We start from the raw sequence: 16651 nt of genomic DNA, 5'->3' as shown, positions 1-16651 counted from the left end.
CCTGCACGGAGCTGGAGGGGGCTTACTGAGGTGGGAGGCGGTGTGCGTTTTGCTTTGCCTGCACCATGGGGACCCCCTCCCCGTTTCCTCCCACCCCGGGCCCAGGCTGGCCGTGGGCACGCAGGTGCGCCAGCGTGCTGGGGCCCCACGTACTCGACCCCTATCCCCGACACCAGGGAGAGGTAGTCGGGGGGACTCTGTGACTACTGAATGAAGAGTGGACAGCGGCAGGCCAGCACACGAGCAAACATGAGCAGGAGAGAATCTTTAGAATCTCAATCCCGCCATATCACGACTGTCCGTAGACCCGAGAGGCCAGACGGAAGCCTGGTGCTCCCAGGCTGGAGGCCCCAAGGGCTGGGCAGGGATGGGGTGGGGGCAGGGCTTGGGGAGATTCTCTGGTCTGTCCATTGGTCTCATTCTTTCTGGCCCAGGACAGGACACCTGCCAGCTAAACACGATGACTCAAGAGTCACCTATGGGCCGTGGGGATTGTGCCAGCGCTACCACGCTGCTCTAGGCAGAAATCCTGGCAGAGTGTCAGCCAGTGTCTAGCTGCCCCAGAGGACCCTGTCATCCTGCCTGGACCTGGCCGAAGTGAACACACCTTTCTCCATCCTCATCGGCTGCGCTTCTGCTGGTGACCCCATGGTGCCGCTCAACTCGGCTTCAAACCTTGGCTCTCCCGGCTCCATGTTCGCGGCATCGTCAACACCTGGTGCTTGTTCCTTCCTAATGACCCTCAGATTCCCCCTTTCCCTCCATTCCCTGCTCCCGATCCTAGTATCAGTGCAGACTTCCCCGCCGTTATTTCCACACGCTCTCTCCCTAATCCTGGGCTGCCACCCTCTCATTAGAGATTCTCCCCGTGGCCTCCCACACGGCTTCCTACCCCAGTGCCTTTGCTCATGCTATTCCTTCTGCCACCTCTTCTTTAAGGCTCAAGTCTCACTCCTCTAGAAAGCTCTGTCTGACCACATCTGTCTGCGCTGGGTTTTCCCATCCCTGATCTAACGTTGCACTTTTAGAGCCAGACCCCTTAGCATGTGATCCTGCCTTGTTTCCTGAAGGTTGGTTCCAGCTTCCTCACTAGTCTCTGAGTTCCTGGGGGGCAGGAGTGGAGATTTAACCAGGAAGCACCTGTTTGCTAGTTGACTGATCTAAAAATCTGTTCTGCCCCTACCATCCAGAGGGTCTCCAAACACAACCAAGGCTCCTAACTTAGGGCAGGGTTTGGAGGCTCTGCTTCTGCTTTCTGCTTGCCTGTGTTTTCTCATCCAGTAAACTGGGCCACTCAGTGAGAACCCCCACTCCCTTGTGTGTCAGAATGTTTACTGCACCTTTTCCTTGATTGCATATAGGATGCACAAAATTCTGTTCATCAGAACTGCTGGAGCTGAACATAAGGAAGGTCTTGAAGGACACCTTAGAGCCCAGAGCCATCTGGATGCTCTCCTGTGCTTGTGGTCATGGGGACTGCCTGCCACAACCGCCTAAAGCCTCTAGCCAGAAGCTAGGGGCCCCAGTGAGCCTGGGGCCAAGATGTCTCCAGGTACAGGCACTTTCACATTGGGACTAGAAGTCACACAGGCAGGGTCATTCCAGCTGTCCCTTCCAGCTTGTCTGGGGACCTGGCTTGTCATGGAGAGGCAAGGAGGGGCCAGGAAAGGGGGCTGTTCCACACAGAGACTTTTATTCTACCTTGAAACCTTGTACAAAGGACCGGTTTGGGGCTGGGTTGTGGCACCGGATAGGACATGCTCTGGTGACACTGCTGGCCTCTAGAGGGAAGATCACCCACGTGCTTTTGTTCGAACATGCCTTTATCTCTAACCCTCAAAACCCCGAGGGCTCTGGCTTCTGAAAGCAAGGTTCCAGAACTGGTAACACGTGCCTGCCTGGTCTCTATCAGAACAGCAGAAGATGGCCCGTTTGTTGAGATCTGTTCCTGTCTTCGGGGCTGAGGGAAGGGGACAGGGGGAGAGGGACTTCTCTCAGCAGAGGTGAAAACTGAGTCTGGGGAGACGAAGTGACTCCCCGTTTACTCAGTGTGTAGAGGGGGACACTGAGACAAGAGATCAGGACTTCTGTCTCCCCGCATGGGGCCTTCCTGTCCCCCAAGCCGTCCCTTCATTCTGGTGTCCCTGGGTCCTGCACAGGGTGGGGAGAGCCTGGGTGGACCCGTGGTTGCAGACCTCTTTGGGAGGATTTGGCACTGGGGAGAGCAGGACGGAGCCTGGCCTGGAGACACGCTATGTCCAGCCTCTCTGCTCATCCCTGTTTGATGAAGCAGGAGGGAAAGCACAGCTCTGTATTCTATGAAGCCTAAAAATCAATAAGGCCAAAGAGCCAGCTGGATAATCATTGCCATGGAAATCATGGCAATGGTTCATTCCCTCCTCCCCTCCCTCTCTCCCTGGGGTACCCGAGACCGGGAGGCCAGGCCCCAGGCTTGCAGAGTCTCCAGGCTTGACACAGACAGGGCTGGGGCTCCCTCCGCTGCCCTGAGGCTGGGCAGGGAAGGCTGATTGAGGACCAGCCCTGGGGTGGACAGGCTAAGTACTGTCACTAAACTCGCCGGCTAGGGCACGGTCAGCCTCAGCCCCAGATCTAGGGCTGGGGTCAGTCGGCCTGTTGTCCCCAGCAAGACAGGCCAGAGTGGTCAGAGACCTCTACCAAGGTGGGTGCCAGAGGCAGGCATTCCCACAAGGGCAGGGAGGACTGGCCCAGCCTTCAAGGAGCTCCAGTCTGGTAAGGAGACAGGCCCTACCACCAGGGACCACAGGAAAACCTTGGGCCAGCGGCTTGGTTTCCTTGTACCTGTTTCTTCTCATGTGCCCAGAGGGCCCTTACGAGTATGTGTGTGCTCATCCCAACCCACATGGGTGTCCTAAAAATAGCCATCTTTTCAGTCTAGGGGTCACGCTGGTGGTAGGGCCCCTCCTTGGGAGGACAGATTGGGGAAAAAAAACTGCAGAAGATCCTAGAGATCGGCTTGGGGCATTTGGGTAGGGAATCCCCTAGGCACCTGGAACGTGGTCTAGAAGGGGTTTGTGAGCTCTGGGTAGCCATTTCCTTTGGCCATAGACCCCTTGCCCTGCGGGAGGGACAGGGGTTGATGAGGGCAGAAGAAGCCCTTTCAAGCAGGAGCTCCAGTTACTGGGTGCAAGGGAAGGGCTGCTCCTGTCTGAAAAGCAAGAATGCCCTTTGGGCAAATTTGAAATTGGAATCATCTTGGGTCATGGCACACATGGTTGTCTTTCCAAGGCTCTGTATCCTGCCCTCTGTACCGGTGACCTCGTCTACCCAGGCCAGGGACTTCCCTCCCTAGTGTGGGCCCCCCCCCACTCCAGTCCCCACTTGGCTCCAGTCTCCTGCTTCCTGCCTCCCAGTGACTCGGCAGCTGGATGTGTGCTAGGAGAGGGCTCTTGGATCTGGCTTTAATTGGTCTGACATTTTGCTAAACAAACAAATCAAAACTCAGACCAAACAAAGAGCCCTTGTGGGTTTAATTGGCCATGAGTTCTGCCTCGGCCCAATCGCCGGAGCATTTACAAAGTGGAGGAGAGTCTGGGGGATATAACAGAACCTGTCTAATCAGGTAACCGGCGGCACAAGAGGGCCTCTGAGTCCAGGGAGCCACCACCATGGTGATGACATCAAAACACAGACAGCCCCTCGCACCGCAGACTAAGCAGCCTGGCTCTTCACCTGCCTCTCCATAAAGCATTCTTTTTGAAGATGGTTTTTTTTTTTTTTCCCTATGTGCCAGTTGGAGGAAGGATTGCTTTCTCCTCCTTTTGGTCATTCTCTCTCTCTCTCTCTCTCTTTCATTTTCAAATGGACATAAAAGGTAGCTGGTTGTGGTGTTTTGTTAATTATATTTACTTTCAACCAAGTCCTGGAAGGAGGTCTGATGTCCTGAAAAGACCACGGACACTGCGAGAACCATAGATAGTTTGATCTGGAAAGAACCTTGGGGTCAGTTAGGGGCCAGATTCTAGAACAGGACTCTTACTGTTCAGAGGCGCACCCCAAGGCCCAGAGAAGGAAGGGGATAGCTCTTGGATATGTGGCCGGTGAGTCACGGACCTGGAGCTGGCACCTTCTGACTCCAGGTCTTTGTACTTCCTACCAAACCTGGAGCCCACAGAGGGAAGTTCCGGTCTCAGCTGGGACTATATCACCCACTGACCTTGAGCCAGTGCCTTACCTTCTTGGGAAACAACTTATTCCCTGCTGAACTTACAGGCCAGGCAGAGGAAGAGCTCTCTAAGTTATTACGTGCTGGCCTGTGACAGTGGCAAGGCAGGGCCATAAGCTCAGGCGATCACGGGCTCAGCTCACACCAGTACTCTGGGGGACCAGGGAGCCGTGGGGGGGCCAGTCAGGCCTGGTCAGTTGCCTACAAGGGTCATTGGAATTCTGACTCCCGTCAGACCCCTGAGTGCTTGGAACTCTAGTTTGCTGCCTGACATCAAAAGTCAATGCTACCGGGTGCCTGGGTGGCTCAGTGGGTTAAGCTGCTGCCTTGGCTCAGGTCATGATCTCAGGGTCCTGGGATCGAGCCCCGCATCGGGCTCTCTGCTCAGCAGCGAGCCTGCTTCCTCCTCTCTCTCTCTGCCTGCCTCTCTGCCTACTTGTAATCTCTCTGTCAAATAAATAAATAAAATCTTTAAAAAAAAAAAAAGTCAATGCTACCGAGAAAGGAAGGGCTTAGCTTCCAGAGCCCATAAGCACCTGACCTTTCGTGCTCCCTGTCCAATTCCCTTCAGTCTCCACCAGACACTGAAGTTCCCAGTTCACCAGATGACCCTCGTGGACTGCCCTGCCTCCACGCCGTTGTTGTGCTGCTTCCTCCAGGATGGAATGACATCTGTCGCTGTTGGTTCCGACCAGATCCTCGTGTCCGTTAATCCGCACTTAGAGACTATTGCTTTGTGGAGCTTTTCTGGACACTTCCTCATTCATCCCAAAGTCAAAATTGACTTTTCCTTCCCTGATTCTCTTTGTATTGCCTTGTTTGTTGCCTTGTGAGGCACTTGTCATTTTGTCCATAATAGTTGTTTGGGGTAGATGTCTATCTCCTCCTCAAGATTCTAAATTCTCTGAAAACAGCAACTCTGTCGGACTCATCACTAGATTTTCAGCCCCCCAAACGAACGATTACTAACGATTATTGCATGTGTATTTGGTGCCACGTTATCACGTTAATTGCTCTAAGCCCGTGTTTCATGTAATCCTTTCTGATGAGTAAAAAGTATTCTAATCCCAAACTTATTGAGAAGGAAATTGGGGCTTGCAGAGATCACGGTCCAAGACGTCAAAGCTATCAAGTCGCAGAGCTGGGATTTGAACCCAGACCCGTCTGGTTCTAAAGTCCACGCTCTTAGTCTTGGTGTTCAGTCGGCCTATTTAGCGAGCGCTCAGTGGAGATCCACTGAATTATTATTGCAAACCATAGGGGCCAATGGTACAGACACTCCTTAAGAGAAACCAACCACAAATGTCCACTTTGACACTTGGATGGTTTTTATGATGTGCGTCCCTTTGATGTTTATACTTCCTCTATCTGGCTACTATCTGGGATGAGGGCCAGTTTGCTTTCTCAGAGTTCACAAAAGGATGAGGTCTGACAGAGTGGCGCCATATTGGGTCAACATTTCCTTGAGTGTGCCACAACACAAGCCTTGACATTGGCTCTGAGACCTTGGAATGGCAGTTCCTGTGGCCAGGTCTGCAGGTGGGTGAGGGGAGCATTGGTGGTGGTGAGTGTTTGAGATGGATTAAGGGATGGCCAGGAATGGCGTGTCCCCAGCCACCTGACGGGTGACGCACGCGCCTGGGTCCTGAAGGTTCTTCCCTCCCTTCCTGTGCCCTTTCCACTGAAGTCAGGGTGGGAAGATGGGAGAAGGCTGAGGGAATGAAGGAGGAAAGGACAGAGCAGCACCGGGGAGGGGAGGAGGACGAGCAAGGGGAGCAGCTGGGGGTCGGTAACCTAGAGCAACATGCCTGTGTAAACACGTCAGGAGGCGGAGTGGATGAAGTTCCCAAAGAAAATCGGGACCCTCTGTGCCCCATCCCAGTGCCCACTCCCACCCCCATCCCACTGTCTCGGGAGCCTCTTCCGGCAGCTGGCTGCTGTGTAGCGTGGTCCAGGCGGCTGCAGAAGGGCCGGCAGACCCTCCAGCCCCAGAGAGAGGCTGTGCTGTGCTCAGCCTTTCCATTTCGGCTGCCCTCAGGCCTCCAATGCCCCGGCCCTGCTCCTCCTGTCCTGCTGTCATTCGGGGTGGTGCAGGGGGCCCCCTAACATGGCCGAGCGATCGGGTCACCGGGGAGCATGGGGCTGGTATGCAAGGGGGCGTTTGTGGCCCAGGGAGTGTGTCAGGGAAAGGCCATCTAAGGAGCGCTTGCGTGTGAGGCGGTCGGAGAGAGCACAGCTGGAAGACGGCCCATTGGCTGAGGGTGGTGGCAGCAGAGGAGAGGCTGTGCGAGGAGGTGTGGAGAGACACCGCATCCCCGGCAGTGCGAGGGAGGTGCGGCGAGCGGGAAAATATGACCCGAGGTGTCTGTGAGACAGAGCAGATGTGAGAAAGGCGTGTGTGCGCGTGTGCCTTGCTGTGGAAGGAAGCAAAGGTGAGTGACAAGGTGGCTGACAACAGGTCGAGGGCGAGGGGAGGAGGGAACGAGCTCCAGATTGTGCCCACAGGTGATGGGCGTGGTAAGAAGCTCCTCGGGAAGAGGGGGCCTGGCGTTGACATCGCCTCGTGTGTGTGTGTGTGTGTGTGTGTGTGTGTGTGTGTGTGTGTGTGTGAGAGAGTCCGTGTGGCACATGCTCACAGGGCTGCCCTGAATTTACAAAATGGGCTTCCTCTGAGCATCTCGGGCTGTCGCTCAGCTGCCTGGGCCACGCAGCACGGACGCTGCCAGAAACATGCAGGGCCTGAGGAGTGAGGTGACTTGCCCCGGGTCCCTCCAGGATGTCAGGGAACGTCACACCGCCCGCCTCCTGGCCGCCGGGTCCCCCGTGTCCCCCCTCATCCCACACACCGGGGGCCGCAAAGCCACAGCCACGCTTGTGTGGCGGAATCCCCTGGCTTCGAGAAGAAAGAGCAAAGGACAAACACGAAGATAAAAAAGACTCAAGGTCTGGGCTCATCCCCGCTGCTGACGGGGGCGGGAAGATAGGCTTCCAGGGACGGTTCCGCGAGGTGCCTGCTAGATCCCTCTCACCTCACGCAGGCGGAATTAGCGAAGTTCTCCCCGGCTGAGGGATGTAGATTGATTGCCTGGTTTTATTAAGGACAAAGTGCTTTTTGATAGTGTGAGGGAAGCGGCTCCCCAGGGCGGGGATTCCGGCGCCCGGAGCTCCCCGCGCATCGATCGCTGGGGCTTCCCTGTCTGGTGCGGAGCTGAACACGGGCTTTGGCAAGCAATAAAGAAGCTCGGATTCTTCCAGGAGGGACCCCACACCAGGCACTGCCCTCGGCAGTCATTCCCACACTGACCACACTGCAGGGACGGCCGGTACCCATAGCCAAACTGGTAAGCCTTTGAAGGCTGGCTGGATGCCGGTATCACACGGGCTGCTCGCCACATACTATCGCACTCACTCCTGACGCAGAACAGAACGGGGATGGGTCTCTACCAGGGAAATGAGGTATGGATGGCAAGGTCAAGCAAACTCATCAAGGTCACAACAATGACAACATGGTGCCTAGATTCCCACTTGGCTTTGGTCGGGTGTTAAAACACGGGCTCTCACCCCTGTTCCGCATGGCCCGTGGCCCGTTTCCTGACACAGGGTCAGATGGACACTGTTCCTCTGACACCATTCCCCGCGGGACCATGATACGGACCCCAAGACTCTAAAGGGATAGTCTTATTTGGTAGGAATATCTGCATGGGATTTAACAGAATTGCGGGATATTCTGGGCTTCTGAGGCTGTGAGGTCAGCTCTGTTCTGGGATTTGGAAGTCACAGATGAGTCTCAGTGCTCTTTTGACTTTCCCCAAATATCTTCCCCTTCCCGTGATCAGTTCCTGTGTTCCTCAAGCAGTTTGGTGGGGAGGATGGGCTGGAAATGAACCTCTAGTACAGGGAAGATGCTGAAACCTAGACAGATGAGGTGACTTGGCCAAGGTCACAGGGAGTCTGAGCCTCCCACCTGAGTGTCCCAAGTGCACCTCTGGTCAGGAACCCTCCCTGCCTCCCGCTCACAGATGGAACAGTGGCCGCTGGGCAAGTGTGGAGACGGGCCCCAGCCTGTGGTTGGGAGCGCCGTGTGCGGGTAGGACTCACTCTTGACGGTGAGGAACATGGACTTGCTGATGTCGGTGCCCACGCCGTTGCTGGCCTGGCAGAGGTAGTAGCCCATGTCCTCTTCCAGGACGTGGCGGATCAGCAGTGAGCTGTTGGCCAGGATCTGGGTGCGGCCGGTGAGGGGGACCGGGTGGTACTGCTGCGGGCTCCCACTCCCTGGAAGGAGGCAGCTGTTAGGGGGCTAGGGCCCAGGCTATCACATAGGTTGGGTCAGGCTGGAGTGCCCCAACGGACATCTTTCTCCTGCTGACCTAGGGCTATCTTGCAGCACTCCCAAAGTGCTCCTCTGGGTGGCTGGAAGGCCTCACAGAGGTCTGACCCTGCTCCAGCTCTCAGGTAAAGGGGTGGAGTTGGGGACCTCAGCTCAAAGCCTGCCCTGGCGCTGAGCCTCAGGGCTGAGCTTGGAGACCAAGAGTTGTCTCAGGCCACTTGGCCACAGGCAAAGGCGAGATGGAGCCCTAAAATGGCAGCTGCCTGGTCTTGGATGGCCAGGTCTGGGAAAGAAGCCAGCCATCTTCCAAGGGGCGGCTTTGTGGTCTCCTCCCCATCTCCCCATTGTCAGTGATGGGCACGGCCTACGACAAGAGGTTGGCATGGGACTTGGTCAGATACCAACTGTGCCCTTGGGATGATGTTAGGCTCCAAGAAGGACGGCAATCCCAGAATAGTTTGGTGAGGAGTAGGGGCCTAGGAGGTTCCGGGACCCCAAGCAGGGTGGGGAGGGCTGGGGAAAGCAGACATACTCGGAGTTCTAGGGCTGGATGGAGGAGAGGAGAGGTCAATCTGTGGGGACTAGAGGAAATCTGGAGTCGGCATGCTAGCTGCTCCCAGTCTGCCGATCCCCGAGGGCGGCGGAGGACAACGTCCAGAGCGAGTACAGCTTGGGATCCCCTGAAAGCTTAGAACCCAGGACTCCCACCTAGAGCTCCCACCCAAGGGTAGGAGTTGTGTGTGGGAAAACGGGCCCAAGCCCCCATCAGCTTCCTTCTCCCCACTCCCTGACCGGGCTCGGAAATGCTGGCTGGCCAGGGGCTCACCCTTGGCATGCTTCCACATGACCTTGGGCGGTGGGTAGCCATCCACTGAGCAGTTGAGCACGCCGGCTTTGCCGTAGATGCCGTCCTGGTTGTTGGGCTGGACCACAAATCGCGGGGGCACTGTGGGAAGAGGGACGGTTAGGGAGAAACCAGTCATCTGTCTCTAATGCTCTTCTGTGGTCTCTAACCTCCTCGTCTGTGCCAGCCCTGCCTGCACCATGGTCAAGTTTAGAAGAGGCAGCTCTGGAACTCAAGATGCTGAGGGGTCTTGCTGAGGACTGGGAGTCCCGCGACCCAGCTCTCACCCTGCCAGTGGCTAACTGAACAGGGCCTCTGGGTCTGGGCCTGGAAAGCAAGAGATTTGAACTTCTTGATCTTAGTTAAGGCCAGCTGTTTTCCAACCCCAAATCTAGAGACACTGCTGGCAGCCAACGGGGCTGGGCCCTCACTCCCCAGCCTCAGCCTCTCGGCTTACCACGCACGATGAGCTGGCGCTCCCGGCTCACAGTGGCCGCCGCGTTGCTGGCGATGCACGTGTAGTTGCCGTTGTGCTTGAGGGAGACGCTGGAGATCTGCAGGGAGCTCATGAATTCCTTGCTCTCGATCGTCACGCCCGAGCCTGAGATGATCACCTGTCCATCCTTCCTCCAGGTGATGCGGATGGGCATGTCCCCCGAGGACACCACGCAGGGGATATAGAGCAACTGGCCGATGGAGGCAGGTGGGAACTCAAAGGGCTGGATTAGAGGGGGCACTGGGAAGGCAAAGGGGGGTGGATGCTGTCAGACGCCCCCGTGTGCCCCAGCCTGGCCAGCAGCGACTGCCTCACGGCTTCACCTCCCGGCCCCTCCTGCCCCTGGGGGTAGAATTCCCCAGGGCAGCAGTGCGTTGTCCTATACCTGCAGACAGGGCTGCCCCTGGAGGTTTGCTCTCATCCCCTTGCCTGCCCAGGCCTGGGCGCACTGTCTCTGTGTAGGGCATTCATGGGCCTGCATTAATCCTGACCCTCAGACTTGTCCCTGCCATGATGCTGTGTTCCTGGATTCCCATCTGCCTGCAGACGCTGCTCGGTTTTTGCCCTCACTCTCCTGCTGCTCCTCAATGGCCCGGGGCCACCTTCTCATCCCAAAGATATGTCAGCTCTCTGAGACCTGTGAACGACAGGGGTGCTGTGCCCCAATGTCAGGCGTGGGGGACTGTGTGAGTGTGAAGGGGGTCACTGAGACTGTCCCCAGCTCCTGCCCCACAGCTGTGCCTCCGAAAGCCAGGATGCTGTCTGCTGGCCTCCTCCAGCAGAGCTCCCATCTCCCGCCCCAGCCCTGCCCATGGTTTTCATGTGCTAGCACCCTGAATCCTTCCCCAATAACATGATGTAGCTTAACCATTCCCACTTCACAGATGAGAACATTGAGGCTCAGAATGGAGAAGTCACTTGCCCTTGGCCATCTAGCTCCTAAGAGGTGACAGAGGGAATTGAGACCTGGTGTCCCTGTTCTCAGAGTCCACGCTGTCTCCCTGTGCTGCCTGGTGCCTCTCCAAGAAACCCCAGACACGCCCTGCCCAAAGACTCTTTCGTCTCATCGGTGAGCCCCCGTCGCGTGGCAGGGAGGAGCAGAGAGGGAGCCCTGTCCTTTGTGAGACAACCAGTATGCCACTCATCCGGCTGAGCGGGATCTGCACAGCCTCCCTCCCCGCCCAGAGATCCAGCCCACCCCACAGCCCACATCTTCGCCCCTGAGGGGCCTGTCTGGAGCCTGAGCCTCTGTGAGAGGGATCCTCCTTTTTCAGCTCTGGCTAGGGCATCAGCCATTATCTTCATGATAACTCAATTAGGCCACAGCGACTTCCCCAGCAAGTGGGGGGAGAAGAGAGAGAAGGAGACAGACAATTAGCTTAACAAGGCTGAGCACCCCGTAGATGAGATCTCCTTTCTGCAATCAAATAATTAAATTACAAGGCTGTCCACAGTCCTCTGGCCTTCTCCCAGGCTCCAGCTCCCTGCCCTCTGGGAAGCCTGCTGCTTTCCACCCCAGGCCTACCCACAGGGACCACCAGCAGGGCTGAGCCCTGGGGGGAGAGGATGGTGGCATCCTAGGCATGCCCAAGGCCCTCCCTACACCCCAAAGCCCTTCCTGCACCCCAAGGATTTCAGGGCTCAGCAGGGAGCTTCCCCCCCAGAGTGGTGGGGGTTAGGCATAGAATCACCCTTGGCAGCCCTTTGGCTCCCTTGGTAAGTTCTTGATCAAGAGCCTAGGTCCGGAGGAAGTGACATTTTTGGAGGGATGGGATGAGAGCCATAACCTTCAGCAGGGTGTTTAACTGACCTTCCCAGTGTCCTCTGCCACTTTACCCTTCATCCTGCTACAGGGGCTCCATCAGTGTGCCGTGACCACCCGCCGCTCCAAGTCTTAGCCCGTGCCTCGGCAAACACAGTTGGACCCTTATCCCTCTTATTCCCATCATGCGTGCTCCCCCCAGGGCCCAGATCAAGGTCCACGGGGGCTCTGGTTTGTCTGGATCTCCCCATCCCAATCTCTGGCTGCCTACTGCCTGGGTTAGGGTTTGCCCGAGTATTCTGGGTGGTTTGCTGGGTCTTGGGGATCTCCAAATGAGATTTCTCCAGAAATCTGGAAAGCTCCTGACTCTAGTAACGGTCCCATGCCGACTGCTGGGATTTCCCAGAGGTCCCTCTGTTGGGCTCTGCCATTTCTCTCCCTGGGACTGTTTGGGCGCCTGGATCAGACTAAGGCTTCTGACCTCCTGGGATGTTTTGAGGGAACTGTTGCAAAGACCCAGATCTGCCTCTGGTTTGTCTCTCTAGGCCAAACAGAACCAGGCCTGGCCCAGTTCTCCTTCCCACAGAGGCCGGAAGCTAGAGCCCACAGGCCTCCAGGGAAATGCCTCCTCGTCCACTCAGAAGCTCTGCAGTACTACGTCTTCTGTGAGGCCTGCCCTCGTCCCACAGCACCTGTGCCCACCTTCATCATGGCACCTGTCATAGGGCAGGAGGGTGGCGGTTTGCACTCCTGCCTTCCGTGGGGGGTCTGGGAGCTCCTCTAGGGCAGTAACTAAGACTGACTTCCCTGGCCAGTTGCAAGAGTCCAATAAATGCCTGATGGATGAGTGAATGAATGTGAACACATGCTCAGATATGACTTCCTGGGTTGATCTTAGACGTTGAACTGTCAGGCGGGCCAGGGTCGAGAGAGCACAGGATGGGGGTCCGTCCAGAAGAGGGGGGTTCCTATGCCATTCCTGAAGATGCTATATTGATGCTATCAAGGGAGCTTATCCCTTGGTCCTTCCTGGGGGTCAGGCCCTTGCTCCCATGGCCCCAGAAGCAGCTCCTAGGCACACTTGAACGTGACCAAGGGGAGACTCAAGGGTTGCAGAGGAGGATGTGTGGGCAAAGCTAGTTCTGGGGGGTTCTACCAAGGAGGAAAGGGCCGAGGGGCTGTCAAGGCTAAAGGAGCAGCCCCGGGGATGGGGGGGGGGCGCTGGTCTCGCGCTGTATTTCCTCTGTGAACAGAGCAAGTGGCAAGCAAAAGACTGAAATCAGGCAGGGAGACTTAGCTCATGCAAGGAAAGACTGTCTCTCTTAGTAAGAAGGGATTTGGATAATGGAACAAGTTACTAAGGCAGGTTAATTCATTAATTAACTAATTCATCTAATATTTATGAAATGCCTAGTCTGTGAAGGCATTATTATGCTCCGTGTGGGCTGGAGAAAGTAGAAACATGCTTAAAATACAGATAGAACCCCCAAGAGCTCATCATCTGCTAGGGAAGGCAAGATATTTCCCTCAATGATTATTGGACAGGCACCACCTGAGTAGAGAGATGCTGAACTCAGAGCCGTGAGACTTCTCACTCGTCTGGCTGGGTGACCGCGGCCTCACAGAGGAGGTAGCATTTGGGCAGAGAGCTAAAGGACACAATGTACATGGGGTGGGAGAGGGGGAAAGGCTGAGCCATGATGCAGAGGCCAACCAGGGGGGATCACTCCCTTCTGGCCTTCAGGAATAACGTGGATGGCTACTGCGATGCCCCTGGAGACAGGAGCCGACCAGTACCCATCCGGGGGGCTTGACATTCACCTGGGCTGGCCAGAGCTCTCAGAAGCACAATTGTCCTGTGGAAGGCAGACAACCAGACAACACACCAGAGATCCAGGGCAGTCTCCCGGCCCCCTCTACCTTTTGCCCCTGCTGCAGGCCGATGAGGCAAGGAGGTGTCCCCTTAGGAACCCTTTTTTGTAGGTGTTAGGGGCCAGAGCTGCTCATGGAATTTCCTGGCTCCAGGCTCTGCTCAGATACTTCCATAACCGCAGGTACAGCAGGAGGGAGAAGAAAGTCCAGGGGTCCTGGTTCCTTCACAGGCTCCCTGCCTAGTGGAGGAGCCCCGTGAGCCAGAGGCTCTGAGAAACAGGGTGTGGGGGCTCTGGGATGGGTGTGAGGGCAGCGGCCCCAAGGTGGGGCTGCTTTCCGACCCGTGAGTCAGGGATGTCTTCCCCAACGCTCAGAGGTAGACGTGAGCTAACTGAACGTGTGTGTGTCCATTTCTGCCTCTGGGAAAGCGATCCTCAGTAGTGGGGTGGGGGAGGGGGTCCAGTTCTGATGACCTCTATCGCAGTGATGAGCAGGGACCTCCGAGGGTCGACTGCACAAAGGACCCCCCTGCCCCCGCCGTCCCTGAGTCCCAGCATTTCTCCAACCCCCAGCCCAAATGTGAGGGGGCATGCTCTGGCCACAGTCATCTGTGGGGAGAGGACAACTCCGTGCTGAGGGAGGTGGGGTTGGAGCAAGATGCTACCATGGTGAAGAGGCCAGAGGACAGAGTGGCTGGGGACGTACAGTTGTCGCGGCCATCTAGGAGGTGCCCGGCTACCATAAAGCCTTTACGGCCCCCTGCTTGGGAGCGTTGCACAGATGAGGGCGTGCCAACGGCCAGCCCAGACCATAAACACTTTATGGTGTCGCTCATTGTCTGTCTTTGAGACTGAACCTTCTTATTTACTGTGCCTGCTTAGTGGAGAGAGGGCACTGGGGGGAGTCGGCGTGTCTGCCCGTGTAGCACAGAGGTGGGGAGACAGCCGTGCCCAGGAGCTGGGTTCCGGCCTCTGTCTTCCGTGCGAGTGAGCAGATACAGGCCACCTCCCGTCAACCACCCTGCCTCCGCCCTGAGCCTCCATTTCCTCATCTGAAAAACCAAGGAGTTGGACCAAGTAATCTGTAAAGCCTCTACTATTTTAGGAATAATAATAACTTCCTTTTTTTTTTTTTTTTTTTTTTTTTAACACAACCCTCTCTTTCTCAGGAGGGCCTCCCTTGGCCACCCTATTTAAAATCACAGATCATTCCCAACTCTTCTTGGCACTTTCATTCCAGCTCCTTCTCTGAATAAGGGAATAAGGCCGCTGGCGGGAGCTTTCCTGGTGCCCCCCTCTCCCAGGGACAACCAGACTCTGCTCCTACGGAACCCATTGTATCCCCTCCCTGTGGGTTCCAAACCTCCACCTCTGCGGATGGCAGGCATTGGTCCCAGGGACTGGCTTTTTCCTAAGCCCCAACCTAGGATCACAGAAACCCCCAACCCACTCACTGGAGTGGAAGGGACCCTCCTCCAAAGGCTCCGGGCGCAGGGCAGGCACTGGTTTGGGCTGCCAGGGAAGACAGAGTGTGGGTGTGCAGTATGGGCACTGGGGAAGGAGCGGATGTGTGTGTCCTCTTCCGTTCACGCTCCACAGGGGCCTGGCAGCACCACCCACCCCCGGCCTTGCAGAGCATGGGCTGCAAGCCCCTCTTGGCCTCGTTTTGGCTCCAGAGGCCCAGAGAGACTCAGATGTGGGGATGGAGATGTTCTCTCGCTGAGCTGAAGCCAAGGAGCCCCAGTCGCAGCCTGCCTTCTTAGTTAATTAAACATTCAGTCCGTGTGCCCAGAGATGCTTTTCTGCTACATTATTTTTCAGCTACGGGGGGCCCTAAAGACATCGAATCTAGGTTGGATCTATGTGCCCGCCTCTTAGCATCCTGCCAGGGAAGTCTCTAGATGCCCGAAGAGGAGCACTTGCCTTCCCGACAGCCCTGCTCTCCCTTGCCAGTAGGCGTCACATGCCCCAAGGCCCAAGGGGCCCACATAGCATGCCCACCCTCTCCCGGCAGCCCTCCCACCTTGCTGGGCCACAGCAGCTCACCTTGGCAATATTTCATCTGGTGTCACTCAGTCACCTTTTGTGTCTCAGGAATGGTGTCTTACAGGAGGGTAGGGACAGAGCCAATATTCGTGCACACATGACTGCCGACATGCGTGCACATGCATGCGCGTGCATGTGTGTGCAACAGTGGACAGGTTAGTATGTGTATATTTGTTGCATGGACATGCATATCATATAGAACCAATGAGTATATGTGTGTATCCACACACACAAAGGGCTCTGCACATGTGTGTGCATGTGTGTTGGGTGTGTTCTGCTCTTAGCTCAGTGTCTGAAAAATTCATCAGAAGACCAGCAGTCCCAGAAGGAATGGGGTCAGCAGTGGTTTTTCCAGCTCCTTGGAGCAGCATGGGTTTCTGCTGCTTCCTGCCCGCAAGCCCACGGCCCCCCAGAGAGATGCAGGGTGGGAGGGGCTTCTAACCCATCCTCCGTGTCCAGTGCTCTGTTCCACATCCACCTGGCCTTTTGCTGTACCCTGGCTCTCTGCTCCGGTCCCCTGAGTGGGACGTATGTCCCAGCCAGGTGATGGGAGTGGGCTCAGCCGCGCTGCCCCTGGACCTGGCGGGCCTCACCCAGAGTCAGGGCCCCACTGCACGCCCAGGGGCACCTCCTCCACCCTCCTCCTTGAGTAGCTCTTGGAACAGCACATCAGCTAATCAAGCAGCATGCTCATAATCAGCTCTGATGGGTTCTTCTGCAAAAGTGCATTCTAATGAGGTGGGGAGAGGGAGTCAGGGAGTGGGAGGATGGAGGACCTGAGCTTTCCGAGTGGAAGGGGCAGGGGGTCCCAGAGCCCCGCACACAAATGCCACTTCTTGGTCTGGAGAGAAAACAGGGGACCCCCGTCCTTCCAGGGCTGGATCTTCAGACCCTGAGGGCAGGGAAGAGGGAACGTGTGCACACGTGCCCCATACCTTCTACACATGCATGGTGTTTGATGAACGCGGGGCTTTGTGCTGGGTGCGGGAGGCACGCGTGCCTGGTGCATGGGCTCTGCCCTCTAGATCTCTCCCTCTCTCTCTCTTACACACACACACACACACACACACACACACGCATGTACTCCCCCTTTCCTCT

The 16651-nt window shown here is 56.5% G+C and overlaps 1 protein-coding gene across 1 annotated transcript in view; it reads right to left on the bottom strand.

Moving 5' to 3' along the window:
- Positions 1-16651, bottom strand: part of DSCAML1 (DS cell adhesion molecule like 1) — a 337942-nt gene that overhangs the window by 69878 nt on the left and 251413 nt on the right. Inside the window, exons 9-11 of the mRNA XM_059416450.1 lie at positions 9836-10114; positions 9361-9480; positions 8303-8479 (exon numbers count right to left, since the gene is read on the bottom strand). Of these exons, the coding sequence (XP_059272433.1) occupies positions 8303-8479; positions 9361-9480; positions 9836-10114 (576 nt within the window). The remainder of the gene's footprint in view (positions 1-8302; positions 8480-9360; positions 9481-9835; positions 10115-16651) is intronic.

This window comes from Mustela nigripes, chromosome 1 (assembly GCF_022355385.1).
Source record: "Mustela nigripes isolate SB6536 chromosome 1, MUSNIG.SB6536, whole genome shotgun sequence".
Taxonomy (NCBI): Eukaryota; Metazoa; Chordata; class Mammalia; order Carnivora; family Mustelidae; genus Mustela; species Mustela nigripes.
Note: the sequence above shows the minus strand (reverse complement) of the source record. Positions and strands in the feature narration are given on the sequence as shown.